The following is a 22613-nucleotide window of genomic DNA, read 5'->3' on the forward strand; positions in this document are numbered from 1 at the left end:
GTAGCTAAAATTTGAACTTGAGGCAGTATTGGATATAGTGATAGTAAAGAAATAAAAACACACAGCTCTCCCAGAAGTTTAAGATAATGTATAAAGAGATGAAAATGTTGAAGGAGACAATGGTAGCAATGATAGGGTAGAGTATTACTGTATAGTCTATATATACTATTTGTTCTAAGAATGAAAATAGAAAAATTGTGACAAAAATAATAATTAACAATATTACAAAAGAAAACTTTCCTCAGTTAAGAAAAAGCTTCAAATAAGTAGACAATAAACTAGCCATATTAAACAAAGAATGAATGAGAAAAACATACATAGAAACAACTTAATAATTACCCAGGCTGCAAAACAAAATATAAAAACAAACGAACAAATAAGAAGGGGTTCCCTCAAAGGAATAAAAATCGTATTGGTCTTAATTCCTCAGCAGTCATGTGTTAGAATACAATGGGAAGCCACTGTAATTTAAGAATGCTAATTTCGGGGTTAGGGTTAGGGTTAGGGTTAGGGTTAGCGTTAGGGTTAGGTTTAGGGTTAGGGATAAGGAGGGTGGTAAGAATGGAGGAAGGAAGGACTGTGTAGAGGGAAAAAAGGTGTGGGAGGGGAGGGGGGAAGGGAAAAAAATGAATCAAACAACATTGCCCTATGTAAATTTATGATTTTTAATTAAAATTAAAAAAAGAATGCTAATTTCTATCCAAGTGTGTTTCATGTATAAGGAAGCTAAAAAATTATATTTAAAAGACATTCAAAGGTTCAGAAATGTTAAATTCTTGTATTTCTTTTTTTATAAAATTGCTTAAAGTTGTACACGAACAGAGTGATGTATCAAAATAAGAACTCACGATTTGAGAATTTATGGCCAGGAAGGTTTGTGGGTTTCCTTTTATTCAGATTAGAACACAATCTTAGAAATTCTGTAGAATTCTTAGCTATAAAGTTGATGTCTTAGATTAGGGGTTGAGACTGATTTTATAAAGATTCTGGCAACTGTGTTCACTTTTTCAGTTTTCCTAGAAGCAAGAAATGTGCTTTGTACATAAGGAACTTCTTTTTAAAATAGTTTTCTATTCTCTTCAAAAACATGCTTTCAGCATGCTCACAGTGACAAATCCACACACCTATGAGAATTACCACAGAAAAGCCATCTGTGGTCTTGCTAAAGTAGAGCTACTCATGGAAACATGTTGGTATGAGTCTTTTCCAAAGGCCTTAGTAATGACCATTGACAACTTATAGTCACATATTCAAAGATGGCTGTAGTAGAGTGAAACAGACATTATGGCCTCATGTACATGTATAAATGCATGACCAATGTGATCCTGCAATATGTCCAATCAGAAAAATAAGAGATTACACTCTACTTATGCATGATCTATCAAAATGTATAAGTGTATTCTACTGTCAAGTACAACTAATTAGAACAAATAAAATTTTAAAAAATTTTAAAAGGTGGCTGTACTTTGTTGCTTTTGTTAAACTGAAGATAATTGTTAATATCCCTGGGGCAGTATGCCCACTATCGATTTCCTCCTCTTAAATTGGTCTTGAATGTTCTTTTGAGCTTTCAAAATTTTTCATGTGAAATTTAGTCTCAACAAAGTAAAAACATATATATAGATAAAAGACTGAACAGAAATATACCTGGATGAGTTTCATCTTCTGTGTTTATTTTAGTATAATTTAGTTTTCTAAATTTTCTACAATAAGTATGTATTATCTTCAATTTAGAAAAATTGAAATATTTAAGAATTAAGTATATATGACTTCAAATACTATAGAATAATGATTATTTTTAAGGACTTGTCTATGCTATGATCTCAGCTGTGCAAAAACCAAGATAAGATCAAAAACTTACAGTAATGTCAATAGCTGTAGTCACTGAGTGGTGGAATGGTGGTTATTTATTCCTTCTACTTTTCAGCATTTTCTTGTTTTATAAGATAAACTTGTAGAGACTTCACATTAAGTACAAAATTTTATAAGCAGGTGCGATGATAAAAATCTATATTCCATATGTGCGAGTTCAACACATTATCTTACCAGTCCTAATTTTCACATGGAATTTTGAAGGTCAAGATAACTCTTTTTAAAAAGTTTTCTTTAGTCGTTGATGGACCTTTACTTTTATTTATTTATATGCGGTTCTGAGAATTGAATCAAGTGCCTCACACATGCTAGGCGAGTGCTCTACTACTGAGCCACGAACCCAATTCAAGGTAAAAAAATAATTTCCTAAAATTTCTGCTTCAAGTATGAATTAAATTTTATATGATAATTCATTAACATTTAGATTTTGCCTCAAAGTAAAGAAGAAATCTTCTTACAACTGCTGGATATTAAAAATTCACTATATATTTATCAGGCCTAAATCTGAAGAGACTCCTTGACCACTCTAAATAAAAACATCAATGAATAGAGTACTCTAGATTAGGTAGAGGGGAGTGGAGGGGGGAGGGGCCCTGGGGGTAGGAAGGACAGTAGCATGAATCAGACATATTACCCCATGTACATATAGAACTATACGACCTATGGGATTCTACATCATGTATAACCAGAAGAATGAGAAATTATACCCTGTTATGTATGATGTATCAAAGTGCATTCTACTGTCATGTATCACTAATTAAAATAAATTAAAAAATTAAAAGAAAAAATCAATGATTTTTTTCATGATATTGCTGTCAATCTGATTCCACCTGACATCTGTGGAAGAACTTTGATCTCGACTGCACTTCAGGGAAGAGCAGGGATACACGGTAAGTGAGAAGACGGGGAGGCATCCAGTGGTTAAGAATCGAGCAGCGATGGAGGTTGGCTTTCAGGCAGATACGGGAACTCCATCAAAGGCCCATTTGTGTCTGCAAACAGAGCTTTCTGACAAGCAGCCACAGAGTTAGAGTCTAAAGACTGGAGTCCTGACTCCCGAAGTGACAACAGACCCAGCTAGTGCGCTCTCATACAGAAATCAGAGACATTCAGAGAGCACGAGGCCGTCTTCACTGTCTTCTTCACGCTGCCCAGACCCTCCTATTCTCAGGGGTGGCCGTCCAACCTGAGGAGCAGGGGTGATTGGTTTCTCTTAGGCTGTCACTCGACTGCTTGTTTCTCCAGGGTCCCTGGTAATGTGAATTGTCTTTGGCCAGTGCCTAACAAATCACTGTCACCAGGCTGCAGTCGACCTTTCTTTTCCATCTATGCACTTTCCAGGAGCTATAAATCAGCTGACTTTCAAGCTCGATGAGATGGCATATGCCCTAGTTTGAAGAACAGATGGAGGCTTGGGGGAAAATTGTTTCTGCAGGCTTGCTACAAGCAGCTCTGCTCCATAAAAGTGAACCATTCGCACTAATTTCTCACATAAATTATACAGGCAGCAGGGAGCACCAGCCCATTCAGCAGAAAATCTTTCATCCAGCTTCAGAGGTCATCTAACCAATTTGAATTAAAGCTATTTCTGATACATGGCTGCATTTCTATGCTGTATACTTTTAAGACATAGAAATATACATCAAATAAAAGGATGGGATTAATCGTGTATGCAGTCACTTCCTTCACAAAACACAGAATAGTACATTAATTGCCAGAGGATTTTTTTCAAGACTTCTAGAATAAGCTCTATTAATTAATCACAGAGGAATTAATGATGAAAATGTAGTGCACTCTCATACAGAAATCAGGTAAATTGTCACTTCTCTTGTGAAATCTGCCTTATAAATTCTACTAAGACCTGTTACCCAAACTCAGGCTTTGGCAGTTATCAAAAGAAATAGAAGCCCAGGACAATTCCAAGAGAACATTTATTCTTCATGCGAAAAACAGTTTTCAGCTCAAATAAATTTGCCTGAAATTTTTCAAAAATCAATATCAGTTTTACCTTAAGGGCAATTGACATAACATTTTTTAATCCTTAAGAAACTGAAACGTTAAGAAAATGAAGGTACCCAAGGAATAAATTATAAATCAAAATTATAGAATCTTGTGAATATACCAATGGCAAATGGATCAGGGATCAAATCAGTGACTTACTTTAAAATGCAATAATATTTATAGATAATGAGCTATCATACTTTGGGGATGATTTTAATTGTAAGAAAATTAGTGTACACTTTAATGATAATTATATTCAATAACTGTTTTTCCTACAAGGAAATTATCAGTTATGCCAATGAAAACAGTCACAGTGACAGAGATTTTTGTAATTCATGAATACAAATGTTACTGAGAACAGAAAAAGCTAGAAATAAGTTAGACTCATCAGAGAGGATTTACTGAATGTCAGTCAGTCAATACAGAATCAGAAGGTGTGGCCACCACCCCTGGACATTTTAAAGACTGATATAATTAATTATAATTATTTTTTAATAACCACATTGTCTTTACTTAAATGTTTTAGTTGGACATATATTTCTAGTCAGTCAGAAAGAGAAATAAACTTGTCTCTGTCATTTTGAAAGTAAAATATAACAAATGAGAAGTCATTGGAAAGTATTTGTGCATAACCTAAGGGGCACTCTCATGATAAAAATTCAGCTTCCCTGAATTACCACATGTAATTTAGGGCCCCAGAGTTTATGAATTCAAATTAAACTTGCTGCTGCTAATCTTTCCACTTTGTTTTCAGAAGACTTGGCTGCTGGCAAATTTCTACTCAACATTTGTTGAAGTATTCCATGAACATCTCAAAATACAGTTACTCTAATAATTATGGAACAAAATTTCTTTGAATGCCCATAATTAAAAAGTGTCATGGAATTATATAGTACATGTCATCACTTAAGGCCAGAAAAGTAGGGTCTGGAGAATAAGCAGCACAATTGTGAGATCATGTCCAGAAAAATAAGACTTAAAAACAGTCAGCTCTCGTGTGCCTTATTCTCATTCAACAAATATGTGTACTGGCACCTGCTCTATGCCAGATGCTGCTCTAGGCATAGAGTAAGAGTGTACCCCCTGGAATACTGACACACACCTTCCTAGAGGATTTTGGGATGTACCTATTTTTATGAACCTTGTTACTGGTTCCATTTAAAACCATTCTGTGTCTTCCCATTTCTCTCATCTTATTCATGCTAACTTCATGCATTTTATAGTTCTTTGTAGGAAAACTTAAATTGATTTTGAAATAATGTGGGCATATAAATATATAAATTACATCTATATAAATGTTTATTGATAAAAAGTATCAGAAAGTGTTTATAGTTAACTGATTAACTTAGATTAATTTAAGAAATCATTTTTTTCATAGAGAAATAGCATTGTGATTCAAGCTTTAAATGACAGGTAGCTGTATTAATATATCAACTCAAGGGACTTAGGCTTTCAGGGTAAAATGCACTCTCTGATGGTCCAAAGATAAAGACACAGTTCGGGCAAGGAGTAGAGGCCAAGTCCCTTCTCACAGGAACCTGTTCGCGTGTGTCACGCGTGTGTCGCTTATGGCTCTACTAATTTTATTGCAATATAAGTGGTTAGTGAAACATTTGTATACCAAAGGGGGATAAATAGCAATGCAGAATTGTCCCTGGCAACCATGTTCCTTGATGTTGCAAGGTGGGGTTTATAAAGTGCTGAGAGGGAACTCTAAGGTAATACATGAGTCCATTTGAGTTTTTCCCTTTTTGAGACAATTTAAAAGGTTTGTGATTTTGCTGCAAAATCTGCTGCTGAAAAGGTTTTTGATTTTGTAATAGAATTTATATTATATCCTGATTTGCCTAGAGAGTTACCTATTTCTTATTCAAATACTTTTAATTCATGGGGAATCCTTGTGCCGTGTGTTAGAATTTTAGGAGAAAACAAGACTTTCTTAGTGCATGTCACATAGCACCTTGTCATTCATAGATGGAAGATGAGTTCAATCAATATCTACTACATCAAATTTAGAGACACTTTAGTGTGTTGTAACTATTTTATAAGTAGATAAAATAAGTAGATAGCTCTAAAGTAAGTAGATAGCTAATCATGAAATATCTTTGTCTTAAAAAGTCTTATGTCATTATGATATATATATTTTGCCAACTCTCTCCTAAGTTCTCTATTGAGGTGATTGTTTTAAAGCAATCTGCATTCCCATGCTATTTTAAAAGAATGGCTAGGAATCCAAATTCATAATAAAATGATACATCTCATGGTGTTACCTATGATTCATAGTTTTGTTCCTCACTAAGTATGCAAGTCATAATTTTTTTTCAAGTTCATTCTGAAGTCTAAAGGACTTCTGATTCCTGCCAAATGGAGAATAAGAGTGGGTTCCTGGCTCCTTCTCCCAAAATCAGGACTGCAAAAATTATAGGGAAGAACATGGATTCCAGACTGTAAGAAATAAAAAGGGGAAAAAGAAAGAAGAGGAGGAAGGTAGGAGGAAAAGGAAGGGGAGGAGGAAGGAGAAGTGGAACAGAAAGAGGCAAAAGATGAGCAAGAAGGAGAAAGGAGGAAGGAGATGGTAAAGGTGGCCATGGAGGAGAGGGGAGGAGGGGAGCAGTGTCCTTAGCACGCCTGAAGGCTGTCCTATGCGGAGCGTGGAGATGGGTGGTGGGACATGCCTGAGGCACACGTGAGAAGACAGAGTGTGGAAAAGCTGTGCAGGCTTCCCTGTGATTTCATATTCCCAGACACATGCATGAAGACTGGTTTGAGACTCATCTCCATGACAGGGCCACCACCTGTGTTTATGCCTTTCTCTGCTCCTTGTTTCAGCAGCAGAGGCAGAAACCATGTGCTGCATATTTTGCATGTTTATTTAATACTTTTTCTCCATAATGCCCATATAGAAAATCTTTAGGCAGAGCCCCAGCCCCTCCCTTCCCGATCAGTAGCCTTGTGATTAACAGTGCAGAAGTACAGGGAATTGAAGAATGGAAATTTAAGATAAGAAAACTCAAACACAATTTTATTTAATTTGATTTCCATTATCTTCTTTGTAGCTCACCCAGACTGCCTAACTCTTTCACTGCTGTGCCTACAGGGTGGATACTGTACACAGAACAGCCATGTGTCTGACTGTTAGTAAAACCAAGAGGGATGTACAAAAAGAAGAAGATAAAAATTTTAAGTAATCATTTTTTATGGCTTCAGTCATATTTAGCCATATCTAGAAAATATGCATTTAAAAATAAAAATGTAACCCAGAGTTTGCCTGGTAGATTTCATATTCTAAGTTGAATCTATTTCTCTCTCATAGATAATAAACTGGCCATCAGTAAGCATAGATAAATTTTTGTTCAAATATTTTACAAAACTTTTATTACATTTACCAAGGAATTTATAAGCACAGGCAACTGTGATAAAATGCATTTATGTCTTATTTTTTAATTTCAATGATAATTCTTACATCTGTGTAACAGATGCAGGCATTTATTTTTGACTGCCATTATCTTAATCTACAGCCACTCAGTCTAATATGAAAATCATGCAGCTATTAAAATTAAAGAAAATTAAAAATCAGTTCCTCAGTCTCAGAAGACACATTCAAAAGCTTAATGGCCACACATGGCCAGTTGTACTGTGTCAGAAAGTACAAATGTAGAACACTTCCACCACTGCAGAGCGCAGTGTTGGACATCACTCTGATCTTCAGTGGTGCCATAAGAAAGAGACTGAACTGGACAGATTATGGAATTCAGCCTGCCATATTGTTTTAGCATGTAGAAAAAATGGCCATTTCCATGGGTACTAGGCTGTCATGTCAGTTCAGCATGGACTTAACGGTGACATTTACTTAGTTCTAACTCTCATTTCTATTTCCTGACTTAGGTTCTTTATAAGGTGGTACAATACTGTGCTCTTGTTGTTTCAAGATGACCGAGTCAGCTAATCCTGAACAAGTGGGAGCACTTAACGATATGGGCAGGGATCTCTATGCTGCAACTCCACATATGGGAATAACCCTAAGATGAAGGGACAGCTTCCAACATGGGTTAGGGCAGTGAGTCCTAATCTTCTTTCACTTGGCTGTGTGTCCATTTCAGGCACTCAGGACCCCCTTCACATTTTCCTGGGGAAGCTCCCTGGCTCAGAACCTTCAGTGAAGAACCAGGAGTGATGGCGTTAAAGGAAGAGGCCTGCTTCACTAATCACCTTGCTCTGTCCCACATAGAGAGGTACAGAGCAGCTCATGGGTTTTGGTGGTATGCTTTAGGTTTGGGGGAAGGATGCACTGCTTCCTCTAACATTTAAGATCCTTTCCTTAGGAATGACTTCCTAAATAAGTCCCTAACCCTTTCTAGCAAGAGACTGTGCCCACAGTCAATGCTGTAAGGAATAAATATGAATACACTGAGGGATTGTTCACAAGCCTATGTTTAAATAATAGTAATGTCTTATTTTCAATGGTATTAATACAACTGAAATATAGTAATAAAGTCCTAAAAGATAGAAGCCTACAGGTTCTGAAATAAGATGTTTCTCTAAATGTATGCTATTTTGCTACTAGTGACAGCAAATAAATTGTTTCTTCTTTATTATTACTCTTTAGCTTACTGAATCAGTACCATAATCAATAGTTGCTTAAGAAAATTAATATAACCATAAACAAGAACAGCAAGTTGCATCCCTGCCAACTGTAATATTATCAAAGATAAAGCAAAAAGTTTCATCCTATATTTTTATTAACAATTTTATTTTCAAGATGATTTTTTTGCTCTCTTGCGTTTCTGAAATCACTCTCAAATTATTTGAACAGGTCAAAATAAATCTATATTAATACTTTTCATAAATGTAATTTATGTGCAGGTTCCAATTACTTAAAACACCAACACCCACTTACTTTTTATAAAGAATTATGGCATTCTTTTACTCAACAGAAACCAGGTTTTAAAGAAATTCCACTTATATTCCACTTATATATCTTATATGAACCAGTACATAGAGAAATAAATATGAAGTTTGTGCAATCCATCAAATATAAATGAACCCCCGAGTCACAACAAAGCTTTGGGACTGTATACATATGTTGAGACTAAAATATCTACATCGGCTATACTTGCTGTACATTATGTTTCAACACGCATACATTTTCATGTAACAAATCTGCATTCTAATAGAGATGAAGACAAGGAGAATAATAAAGATCCTTACCTTCTTCCCCCAAAAAGTTTACCACAAGACTAATGATGACACCACCATGCCTTTTTTCAGAATTTGGAATAATTCTAAGTTCGGTAACTGAATATCAGGTGAATGAATGCTCAAGATCTAATATTTGCCACTAATATGAAAGTGTTTTTAAGGATATACTAGATACAATGAAAACAATTCTTTCAGCCTTTCTATAGAGGAAAGTTTACATTTTAATGTATCTTTCTAACCTATTTATCTTGATGAATTTTAAAATTTGATACTGTTATTTTTAACATAAATTTATTTAGTGCTCATCACAAACAATTCCTGCATTCTCCTACCGACCCAACCTCCAGACTCTTTAGTTAATGTGTCCATTGTGTAATTTAACGGATGTTTGGCCAAAGCCTTTTATTTTCCTTAGCTTGCTGTGATATGCAAACATGTACAATTGCTTTGCCATCTTTAGGCGGAAGAGCCCTTTAAGCTGATAAAAATCACCAAAAGCAAAGTCGTTGATAACAAAAATAATTAAATAGCAGAAGTGGCTAGAGATCAGCATTCATTTCTCAAATTAAATGTAAAAGCCTTCTCCAGTTAAGAGATTGGCACGTTTTTACAAATAACATCAGTGAGCCTTTTAGAAAGAAACACAGCCACATTAGAATGGAGTCATTAGGCAATACATTTATTTTGAAGCCAATTAACCTTTTGTCAGAAAAATGTCGGTGCTGTAATGGCTTTGGCGGTGGAGGTCAGCCTCTAACAGGGCAGTATGACAGTCGTGCACCCGCTGACAGGGGCTGCAGACAGAGCAGAGCCCAGGAAGGATACCGGCCTTCTTTTGTATTCTACTCTGCATTTCCAGGGAGCACACAATCTTGACCTATCCATTTAGGTAATTAAAACTTCCATTTGGAAGTGTCCTGCAGGAAGGTGAAATTTGGGGGAGATAAATGGCTGTTGCTCTCTGTATCCAGCCGCCAGTTCCATCATTTGATGGACTGCCTGAAACAGGCTGGGCTGCCAGGTTCTCATAAAAATAGAGATGAATTGGGCAGCAGACAATTCTCTAAGGCAAAGCAACTCTGTCATTTTCTTCTTTGCAGGCTATAATTTAATTGTTAGTCAAGGTGGACGGCTGACACAGGGGGGCTTTCTCTAAGAGCTTACCCACCATCTTCCATTTGCTGAGAAATTACTCCAGTTTATTTACTTAGCAGCCAAGTTTGTTTGGCATTGGGAGATGTCACTTCGGCAAGCGCAGCTGGCTGTCCCAGCTGTGCCCGGTCTTACCTTCCAGGCTATTTTGTTTCCTTTTGAGTCGTGCTCAAGGGCGATTGGGAAGTCTCCTCGCTCATAAAATTTTCGAAATGCTGTGGGCTTGGTTGGTCTTTCTTTAAACGCCCCTGCAGCTGGAGGGCCTCGCACCTTGAAGGGAAAAGATTGTCATCAGCTTCTAAAACACACTTAAAAAATTCCCAGCAAAAAGGCTTTTTCTTTTTTTCAATTTGTCAAAATACGCTAGAACACAAAGACCTGATTATCTCATCAGGTACAACAGAGATCTCATACTAATACAAAGGTTTGGGGAAGAAAATTATTTTATACTACTAAGGGTCTCCTTTGTTTTCAGGTACTTCAGAGAGCTTAGAAAATGCCACTTCAGATACTAACCTTGAAAGGAGGAGAAGCTTGGCTTTATGTATAAGGAAAACAATTTAATAGAGCCTTCTAAGTTTAGAGTGTTAAAACTTAAAAATTTCTAATAATTGTAAATTCTGACATCAGGCCTGATACCCATCGTGGAATACAGAATAAGTTTAAAGTATTTCCTTTCCATCTTTTTATGTAGACATAAAATAATGATGTATGTTCTCATATTATGAATATTAACAAAAACTATAAAATGTGGTATAAAATTAATGATACAGAGTTTATAAAGAAAAACAGTAGCATACTGTGTGTCTATAGCATGCATTTGGTAATATGAATTCAAGAGAAAGCAATACTAGAATAGATAATGTGAGATGTTACCTCCAGAACTGTAATATTAAAGAGAAAATATTTCCTGCAGAATTATTAACACTGAGCACATTTTTCAATCTGCATTATTTACATCAACACTAATTCATCAAGTTATAAAATTCAAAGTGCTAAGTGAGCTATTTAGAAAATTATAGTCTAGTGTATCATTCCTTACAGGTAGACTAAACATGATCGTCTTTCCTACTTGTAAAAAGAGAAAAGTACTAGTTATTTCATGTGTTAGTGTGATAAAATCATGATTTTTTGCTCACTATATATACAAGCCAACAAATAATTTATCATTTCATTTGTTCATTTTAATAGTTTTGTTAATCTTTAATTTTAACAAACACATTAACATATCTATAATAATACATACTAAATATAAAAGATAATAAATACATTGTATCTAATGCACATGGGAAGGGTGGTATTTGAAAGTGAGCTGGCTATTAAGAAATACTAAGATGATGGAATGCTGAAGAAGCTGCAGACAGTGAAGTAACCTGAAGGCATTTATTAGAGTTTGGAATTGCGCCCCCTACATAGCACTTTTTCCCAGAAAGTGATTATGTGAGTAATTGAGGCAACACTGGATATCTCAGTGGGAAGCAAAATATCCTCTTCCTCACTGAAGATTTGAAATTTCTTCTGATATTAGAACTATGCACCATCATTTTCAGTCAAATTTACCCAATTGTTAAATAGCCACATGCATTTGACAACTATGTTATGCAGAACTCTGAGCTAGCAATTGTATACAGGGAAGTACCCTTTCATCTACATTACTATCATGGAAACTGTAAAGCTGTCATTCCTGGAATTTTGTCATTCACGAAGTAACAAGTTTTGAGGACTTGATCAAGGACTGTCTTTTTTTTTCTTTTTGCACAAGAAGCTACTTTGAAAAGAAAAAAAAAAAAAAAAAAAAAAGATTATCATCTACCAAGAGGACACCTTACTAACATCCTTGAAAAGTGATAGAAAATAATCTAAGGAGATAAAACTTGGCCAAAATCAATCAAACCAGCATGGATGCATGAATTCATACTTAGAGTAAATTACAGTGCCACAAAGCCTGTTCAGGGCTAGTGTGCTTGGACAGGTGGTGGATGCTTGTGTCTGTCAATCGAGTGCAGATTACTAGGCAGCAGAAACCTCATTTTATTTTGCTTATCTAACTTTTTATTCAGATAATTATACACAGTTGTAGGAAATAAAATATAGAGAACCCATGTACACTTTACCTAGTTTCCTCAATGGTGTTATCTTGCAAAACCCTGGACTTTATTACAATGTTGTTGACATTGATGGTACAAGAAACAACATTTTTATCACCACAAAGATCCCTCAATGTAGTCAAAGCCTTTTGTTCCCGTCCGACCCTCCAGCTCTTACCTGCTGGCAACGACACTTCACCATTTCTATGATTTTGTTATTTTGAGAACCAGGTAGCATGAGCTCCTTGTCCTGGCTTCTTCTTCTCAGCACAGGTCTCTGGAGATTTACATGAATTGTAGTTTGGTGCTTTCTGATGCTGATTAGTGCTCTTTGGTACGGATGGACTACAGTTTAACGACACACCATTAGGGGTCCTCTGGGTTGGTTCCTGTTTGAGATGTTATGGATAAAACTATGAATTTGGGGTAAATGGTCTTTATCAAGTGAAGGAAGTTTCCCTCTTCATATTTTTTGAGTTTCAAGTTTTGAACAAATGAATGTTCGATTGTATCAAATTTTTTTTTCTGCAACAATAAATATGCTCATATGATTTTTCTTCTGTCATTTTCTGATATGGAGTTTTGGAGTTTGGGAATTACAAATACAATTTCCTTAATGGTTATAGAGCTATTCAAATGATCTGTTTCCTATTGAATGACTTATTGTGGTTTTTGTTTCTTGAGGAATTGACCTATTTCATGTGAGTTGTCAAATTCATATGTATAGAGTGGTTGGTAGTTTTCCATTATACTTTTGATGTTTGTAATGATATCCATTGTTCATTTCGGATATTTATCATTTGTCTTCTCTTTTTTCCTTGTCAATCTTGCTAGAAGGTTTTCAATTTTCTTTCTTTCTACACAGACTCATTATTTTGTTTTTCTGTTTTCATTTTTGTTCTTTATTCCCTTTTTGTACTTGATTTCCATTAATTTTCTAGTGTTTGAAAAGGGGGCTTAGATTACTGATTTGAGACTTTCCCTCCTTTCTATTTTTTTGTGTTTAGTGCTAATGAATTTCCCTCTTAGCACTGTTTTAGCTATGCTACACAAGTTTACTAGGTAGCATTTCATTTTCACTCAAATCTTTAAAAATTTCCCTTGAGATCCATGGATTATTTGGAAGTGTCTCTATGATTTTGGAATTTTTAATTTGCTGTGGTTTGCTATGTGATGTGTGGTCACACATGAAACATCTTCAGCTACTGTTGGGTAGAGTGTTCTGTGTATTTTGATCAAGCCCTGTTCCTTGATGATCCTGTGTTTTTCCATATCTTTGCTGGTTTTCAAATAATTGTTCTATCAGTTGTTGAGAAAGGGTTGTTGAAGCCTCCACCTCTAATTGTGAAATTATTGATTTCTCCTTTCAGTTCTGTCTGTTTGCTTCATGTATTTGGCCACGCTGTGTTTTGGTTATACATACTTAGAATTTTCGTAACTTTTTGGCATACTGACCCATGGTTTCATTACACAATGTCTCTAGGTTGATCTCCTTATCATGTAAAGCACCTCTCTGTTATTTTTTTCTATATAATTTACTTTATCTGATATTATTTTAGCCATTCCAATTTTCTTTGATTAGTATTTGTTTCACATATTGTTTTTCACTTCCTTTTACTTTCATCCTGACCATATCATTATTTTTTATTTTTGTAGATCATTGGGTCATGTTTTTTATTCACTTTACCAATCTCTGTCTTTTAATTGGCACATGTAAGTATTTTCAGTCAGTGTGATTAGTGATAGGCTAAGGCTTAAAGATGCCACATCATCTTTGGCTTCCTCTTTGTTCTAGTTTTCATTCTCTATTTCTTTTTCCTGCCCTCTTGTGGGTTAGTTGAACATATTTAGAATTCTATTTTATCTATTATATTTTTATCTTATTAGATAGCTTTTAAAAATTATTGGTCTAGGTATTATATGTATATACATAAATGTGTACATATATACTTACATGCACACATACATATATGTATTTGTATGTGCATATACACATTTATGCATATACACATATATATGCATGCATGCATACGTATACATCTTTATCTTACCACACCTACTAGTATTGTTATTTTACCAGTTCAAATGAAATGTAGAAGCCTTACCTCTCTATTATGTGCCCTTATTCTCCCTAGTTATAACTGTCTAAAATATTTCTTCCACATATATTTAGAGCCACATCAGAAACTTATAAGTTTTGCTTCAACTGAAAAACAATTTAGAAAACTCAAGAAGCAAAAGAATGTCTTTTGTATTTACTTTTAGTTTGTTATATTCTTTCTTCCTTTTTTATTGCTTCCTTTCTTAGACATTCTTCCATGGTAGGTCTGCTAGGGATAAACTCTCTTAGTTTTCCATGATCTGAGAGTGACTTAATGTCATCCTCATTCTGGAAACTATATTTAGTTTACAGTACTTGTAGCTTACAGTTCTTTTCTTCTGGCCTCTGTGGTATCTGATGAGAAATCCACTGTCATTCAAATAAGTTTTCCTTTATGTATAAATTTTTCCTTTTTTCTTAGAACTTCAATGTTCTTTTCTTTGTCTTTAGTGTTCAGAACGTTAGTTATGATGTAGCTTGGCATGCATTTCTTTGGTCTCTAGCTGTTCAAATTGTGCTCAATTTGTCAATCTGTAGGCTCATGTCTTCCCAAATATGGAAAATGTTCAGCCCTGATTTCTTAGAGTAGTTTTCCAGGACTGACCACATTATCTTCTTCTTCTGGATCCCAGTGACTTTAAACTCTTCATTATTGTTATTATTTTTAAGCTGTTTTCTGTTTTTCAGATTGGGTAATTCCTACTGCTCTACGTTCAAGTTGTGAATTCTGCCTTCTTCACCCTCCATTCTGCTATTAATCCCAAACATTCTTTTGTGTTTAATATCAGCTATCCTTTTCAGTCCTAAAGCTTGCATTTGATTCTTCTTTGTCTTCTGTTTCTTTGTTGAGACTTTCTATTTTTTTCATTCTTTTGAATGTGTTCATAAATGCCCATTAGAGTATTTTTGGCAATGGCTATTTTCAAATTCTTTTCTGACACCTCTAACATTTCTGTCACCTTAATGTTGGTGGCTCTTGAATGTATTTTTTCATTCACTTTGAAATCTTCCTGATTATCAGTGTGATTATGGATTTTATATTGAAACATAGGTATCCACTATATTATGTTATGAAACTCTGGATCTGAAAACTTCAATCCAGTTTTAGCTTGGTTATTCTGACGTCTCTGGTAGGGATGTGGGGAAGGGTGCCAGCTCATTATTGTTCAGTTGGGATAGAAACATCAGTCCCAATAGAGAGAATGCTTCATTAACTCTATGCAAGGTTGGGGATTCTAGCAACCACTTGGCCCCAGATGAGAGGGGCAGGGGTGGCTCATTACTGCCCCCCTAGATTGTCTGCACTGGCACCACAGAAGGTAGGCCTTATTCCCACTGGGCAGTGGTAAATACTTGACTCTGCACTTGGCTTCCTCTGATACCGCACAGGTCTCTCAACACCAGTAGGTGGGAGGAAGTGCAAGTTCCCCAGATATGCTCTGCTGCCACGGCAGGTGTTGGGGACCTCTTAAACATTCCAGTGGAGGTGAACATCCCTTGCCTTATGACAATGCAACTACAACCATTATTTAGACATTTAGTTTGCTTATCATCTGCTAACCATCCTTTCAGATTTTTCTAGAAGTCAAGTAATTCTTTTTGCTATAAGCCTCCTACTTTTTTAATTGGCCTAGAATTTGCTTGACATGATCCTTTTCCCCTTTGCTTCATATTTTTATTAAAATCAACTTTTTTCTTTTTGTCTGTTATACTGAAAACACTGCAGTATTTCTGATTCTGATCTCAAAATGCTTACTGTTCAAACTTTTGAAGGAATAAATACATTTTTTTTTCTAAGAAAGCCTACAAGGCTTTTTATATATTGATAGAGACAACTTATACTTCTTTCTTCCCATAAATTTTCATGTGTTCCCTGCAGAAATGATCACGTGCCTATGGTTCCATGGGAAGACTTTATTTAGAATAGGATTTTACAAAACAATTCATGTAAATCCACAGTCACTCAACACTGTGGAATTTTTTCTCCAGTATCTGTTATCCTCTGTCTTTATTTTTCTGATGTTTACTTATTGTTAAGCACTTTATATTGTTTTGGATTCTGCTATAGGTCCATTCTACATTAACTCCAGGTATCTCAAAAGTTGTAATTTGTAAAGTCAACTGGCCTCTTCTCAATTACACCTCTTAGTGCACCCGTGGCACACCGTATCCTAAGCAGAGACTTGTCACTATGTCCTTGTTCCAAATACTATGTACCCACCTCAGCTTTATAGCAGATATAACTATTTTTATAATCCTCATATTATTCATTCCAGATAATTCTAAAAATCTGTTCATGAAAAAACAAGTGAGATACAATTAACTCTGGAAAGGTAATGAAGATGTTGTTATCAGAAATGACACAGATGGTTGTAGCTTGACTAAACAACTTTTTAAATTAGCAAAAATACTTCTGAGAATCCTTAGGTAAGTTCTATATTTGTGGAAGAGGACATACTGTAAATCTTATTTCATGTCTTAAGATTTTTTACCTAGATTTATTATAAATAATATAAAGCAAATAAGGAGCCATAAATCAAACTAGATTTGTGGGAAAATGCAATTAAGATTTGCCTGAATGGTGGGGGCAATCCAGAAACCAATTAGGAAGAATGGATGTTGCAGCAGAATGCTTTTAATAAAAGCTAATGCACTTGGGAACCAAGATATTGAATGCAGTTTGAAATGACTACAGATGACAGAGTGCTTTATATGCCTACATTTATTGAATGTGCTGTAATGGATTTAGGACTTAGATCACAGTGTCTGTCATATGGCCACAAAACTAATAACGGTAAGTAGGTAGGAATTTAAGACTCTCTGAAATTTTTCTTCAGATAGTTTGAAATTTCCTTTTTGCTATTTGTATTCTTAAGCATAAATAGGTGTTGCAAAAAACAGAGACATATTTCAAGTGAGAAATCTCCATTGTGTTAATTCTAATTGGTCCATTTACCCAACTCAGTAAAACACTGAAGTAATGAGATGCAAAGATGTTTATTTCCAGCTTTTATAAGCTTTAACCTCAGCTTTTGGTTTATTAAGGCTCTGTTATTGTGCAGCTGCTGGTTAAAGTGTGAATTTTCTGGGAGTCACTCAGGCACTGGACAATCAGTCCAAAGCCTGGCATGTTTGCTGCCATCATCCAGACTTCTGGGTAAGAAGTAGGGTAGTTCAGGGTCTGCCTTTTTGTCAGCTCTCATTGTTTTCATACATCAGGAAATTATGCAATAGCTAAGGTCACCAAATGACCAGGAAAATTAACACATTAAATAAATTTTATTCTTATAGAAGATGGGGCACCTTGATAGTAACCAAAAAAAGTGAACTCATATTACCAGGTAAAGTGATTATAAAAAGTTTTAATAGTATACTAACTTCATAATATACCAGTATATTATGAGGGTAATAGCCAGAAAAAATATGAGCCTTACTTATTTTACACACACACATACACATACACATACACATTTTAATACAGACAGACCCACTATGGAGTCCTTAAAAATCAGGCACTGTAAGTATTAAGGATGACAGGGAAAACTTCAAGCCACCTATTTTAGGAAAATTACTCTGTCATGATCTAAAAATAGAGATCTGAAAATAGGAAATTAGTATTTTTGCATTTTATCTTTTCTAGTTGTTAGAAAGGTTAAAGAATGTTTGGTCTGGCATCTGGAGAAGGTACAGTCCAGATGGGCAGGTTAGTTCATGCCCAAGACAGCAAAGGCCTTAGATAAGGGTAGCATCAGGAATAATCACAAAATCCAATGGTGCTTCCATGTTTCTATTAACATTGGTATTTTCAAGCAAACTATGTGAAATGATTATATAGATAATGAATGAAGGAGGGTAAACCACGTGTTGGAAATCATAGTGGTGGTGGTAAATGATTGAAAAGAGGTTTCAACCCTCTGTCTCTCAGAATTTGTCATTAGTCCCCATGCTTGATGGTAGATATAGGTACCAGTCTGACAAAGAATCATCTAGGACATATGACAGGTGAATGCAGAGAGTTATTGGCAGAGCTGAGGCTTGGGTTTCAAGATCACAAAGCTGCGAATAGTCCATTTATTTAAATAATGGAAATAATAAGAAACTGTGAAATGTTTGGAGGAAAACCTAATTAAATCACTTATAATTTCACCCCCTATTAATAATTTATGCCTTCCCTTCTAAACTCTCCAAAAACATATGTGTAAAAAACCATATTTTTATATTTTATGTCCTGATGTAAAATATGTCCTGATGTTCCTATTGATATCAAATTTCATTTTCATAGCTACATAATATTCAATCAAATATTTGCAGTTATGTTTGGAATTTATATTAGTCCTATTTTTTCCTATTATAATTATGTTGTTTAAGCACGTCAGGCATTTCACATTTTCTACATTTTATGTTATTTGCTTCAGACAAAGTCCTCAGTTTGAGATAAGGTAAAAAAATTATGTGTATTTTATGATTCTCGATAAAATAATTTGCTAATTATACTGAAGAACAGGTCTTCCTGTTGTTCAATTTAGATTAGTTTGGTTGAGAAACAAGGAAGATTACTTTCTCCATTTAGTATAAATGATATCTACATGTATTTGTGAGTGTGTTCGTATCTTTTCCATACTTGTATCAATTTGCATGAGCCCTTTTTGTGGAAAGATAATAAGTGCCAGTTATGATCGCTGAAGGTATCTCCTTATCATCTTTGTTTTCCATTGTATTTATTTAGCACTTAAAGGTTCTGAATTTTTTGTGGAATGTCTAACTTTTATTTTGCTCTTTTTGCCTTCAGCTTTGCCTTTTGTAGATCATTCTTGTGTCTGCAGCTCAATGAATATTCTAACCGACTAATTAATTCATATATCTCATCTGCTTCGACTCCATAAATGATTTCCTACTGACACACTCCACAAAGACAAGTGTAAGCTGTCAATCTCTCTAGTCACCACTGCACAGGCATCCTGCGCATGTCATGGCAAGATCAAGGCAATCACAAACAAGTCTGCTCCTCTTTGGTCGCTAGGACTCTGCTCTGCCATCAGCCTGTGTTCCCACTCATGCCCCACTCCTTTCTCTCCTCCTTCCTCCTCTTCTCAATAACCACCACTTACCTTCAACACTCAACTCAAATCTCACCTCTTCTAAAAATGCTTTTCTAACAAATCACATCCCTACCTTAGAATGGGATTAGGTACCCCCTTCGTGTTAGGCTTGAAATGCCTGTGAGATAAACAACTAGGGTTTTCCAAATGGTCACAGACAACCGGGCCATCTGCATAGAGATTTTTAGTGGAGTCTAGGTTATTATAGATAAAGCTTGGCTGTGATAAAGTGATAGTTTCAACCTATGGAAATTAGCAACTTTTCCCAAAAGAAGAAGAGATACTGAGAAAAAAGATGGAGAAGCCAGGATATTACCTGAATGTTTAACTATTCTGCAGAATAGGAAGAATAGTCAAAATGGTAGCATGAAAATGGGAAAGAGACAGTATCATACATATCAGTGAAAGGGAATAAGTTTTTTTAATGATACAAAAATGTCATTTAAAAAGAGAACTAAAGTATTGAGTGAAAATTAAACAGTGATAGTGGCATGATGGAGCTGAAGCCCACTACAGTGCATTGAGGAATGAACTGGGAGTGTGAAAGCAGAAGCTGGTGATTCTATAGGAACCATCCTATCTACTGTATGGGATGTCAAAATCTGAGTTGCTAGCAAGATGTTGCTTTTGAAGTAGGGCGCAATTAATGGTAATTGGAAATGGGAAAAGAGAAGATCAGGACTGTATCACTGGAATTCATAAATTATTTAGTCACTTATGGAACCAGAATGGATTTAAGAATAGGAGATGCATGCATAACTAAAACATTTGGCTGAAATGGCCAGAGGCTATTGTGACCTACAGTATAGATTTCCCAGTGCTAAAATCGCACAAATCTGAATGCAGGGACCTATGGTCACAAAGTAAAATATTTCTTAGAAAGAGAGTTAAGAAATTAGTTCTAAAATAGATTTTACTTATATTCACCAGTCACTAGGCTTGGTATTGCTGGAGACTAAAAGACAAGTCAAACACATTATCCTCAAGGTAGATGTCATTTTGGAGAAGACATAAGCACATACCCAGAATCTGCAGCAGAAATATGAATGTGATAATTGCCACAAAAAAATACTCCTGACACTCAGGAGGCAAACCCCTGGGGTTTGAAGACACTGTTTCTTTTCATTAGGAAATGTTATTTAACTTTCACAAAGTACCTGGACTTTTCAGTGGCTCTAGATAGAAATCTATGGTAAACTCCTACAAATCTGAATTCTGTACAATTTTAATTAGAAATAATTACAAGAGAAGTGCACTTGCTATTTTCTAGATTTGGTTACGTTTGTAGTTAGTAATGATTAAATCTGAATTAATTTGTCTGAATTTTCAGTATATTTCTTAAATTGAAGTAATTATCAATTATTACCACAACTTTATAGCTAAAAATAGAGTATTGATTAGATCAATTTCTCTGTTAAATTTCTCACAAGTCCACTTTTCCTATTTTGAAATTTATCTGTATTAATGGAATGGGGAAATCTGGCTGAAAGTCTAAGGCTTCTGTGATACTTAAATGAAATAATTTCAATTGGTCTAACATGCTTGCAGAGACTATTTTAAATATGATTAGCATATATAAAACTATAATTACTATGAATATTGTAATGTTACATTTAAATTAGTATTGTCCTGTGATATTACAGAAAACAAATATTTTATAATGCAGTTTTTCTGATGGGTATAATGTGAAAGATGTAATATTATCAATAAAAGATAGTGATGCTTAGTAAAATGACAAATATTTCAATTAAAAAATTTGGAAAACATTGGTGCTAACTCAGCATCTCTGTTTGACAATATATTATTCCCTGTCTTTCTTCAAAGTGATGTAGGACCAAGACTGTGCCGCACAGAGCCCGAGCAGCAGGGAGAAGGAGTGGCCTGCGACTGGGACAAGTACGCCCAGCTTCATCCTGTGTGGGACTAAAACCCTACTAACCGGCTTCTAAGGATTCCTTTTACCCTTTATAACCTGACATGTATTTATTAATGCAACTAGTATTGAGTACATGTGATATTATCAGAGAACACACACACTTTCAGAGCCAAGAGAAGCTGGGAGTGCACATAAACTCCTTGTTTTACTCTCCATCAGCTAAAATCCAAGAGGGCTCTGGGAACACATCCCAGCTGAGATTTCAAGGCTTATTTTTCTCATCTCTGTCACTTAATGGCTGCCTCCCTTTCAAAGATACCAGATTTCTTTCAGGCTCAAGGATCCAATAACAAATGTATGGTCCACTTGATTTAAAAAGACGTCTGCACTGACTTCCTCTGCACGCATAAGGAAGCACCAAGGATCGCCGAGTCATTGATGTTTATGTCGTTTTAAATGTGCAAATAAACTGGAACACACTTAGAGTTAAGATTGTATTTCAAAATAACATCTCTACAGTCTGAAATTGTTGAGAAAGCAACAATTAGACCACACAATTTCTTTTACTTTTTTTTTTTTGTTTAAAATAATAGGTAGCAGCGTTCTCTTGAAATCTCCATAGTAGAAGAAAAAAGATGAAAGCCTTTCCTAACAAAATGAGGAATAAAGAAGAAATATTGATATGTTGAGGCTCAAAATTTGACTGAAAAGCTGACTTCTTCTTACAGTTAAATATAGAAAAAGGCCACATGTCTAAGTGACCAAGTGTGGTTCTTGCTATCAACTTATCTCCAGAGAGTCATCCAGGATTTCAAAGCAGACTGTGCTATTTAGCATCTGTCTTGTAGAACTGATAAAGTGCCTCAATGACTGAGACAGTTTGGCTAATCCACTGTCACACCTAACACTAAGGCCACAAAAAGGAGAGAGCTAAATGTGGAAGAAGAATATAAATGGATAAGAATTTAAAAATACATCCTCATCCTCTAATACCTATAATACTGAAGGCTTGCTAAAGGCTTTATATCTGAACAAGGATTTTCTCTGTATTACAAGAGTTACTTCTTACTGAATAATTAGAGTAAAAATGTTATTTTGGTATACATGTAAAGAGAATTACCATTTGCATTGTACATAAATATTTTCATAGAAAATTTGAATATTCTGTGTCTAATGATGCAAACTGATATTATCCAAAAAGAATTGTTTAATAAAAAAATTTTTTG

At 35.1% G+C, this 22613-nt stretch overlaps 1 protein-coding gene across 1 annotated transcript in view; it reads right to left on the reverse strand.

Moving 5' to 3' along the window:
- Positions 1–22613, reverse strand: part of PACRG (parkin coregulated) — a 491257-nt gene that overhangs the window by 399736 nt on the left and 68908 nt on the right. The window contains exon 2 of the mRNA XM_079148635.1: positions 10360–10494. Within this exon, the coding sequence (XP_079004761.1) occupies positions 10360–10494 (135 nt within the window). The remainder of the gene's footprint in view (positions 1–10359; positions 10495–22613) is intronic.

The sequence above is a fragment of the Sciurus vulgaris genome (assembly GCF_902686455.1).
Source record: "Sciurus vulgaris genome assembly, chromosome: 7".
Taxonomy (NCBI): Eukaryota; Metazoa; Chordata; class Mammalia; order Rodentia; family Sciuridae; genus Sciurus; species Sciurus vulgaris.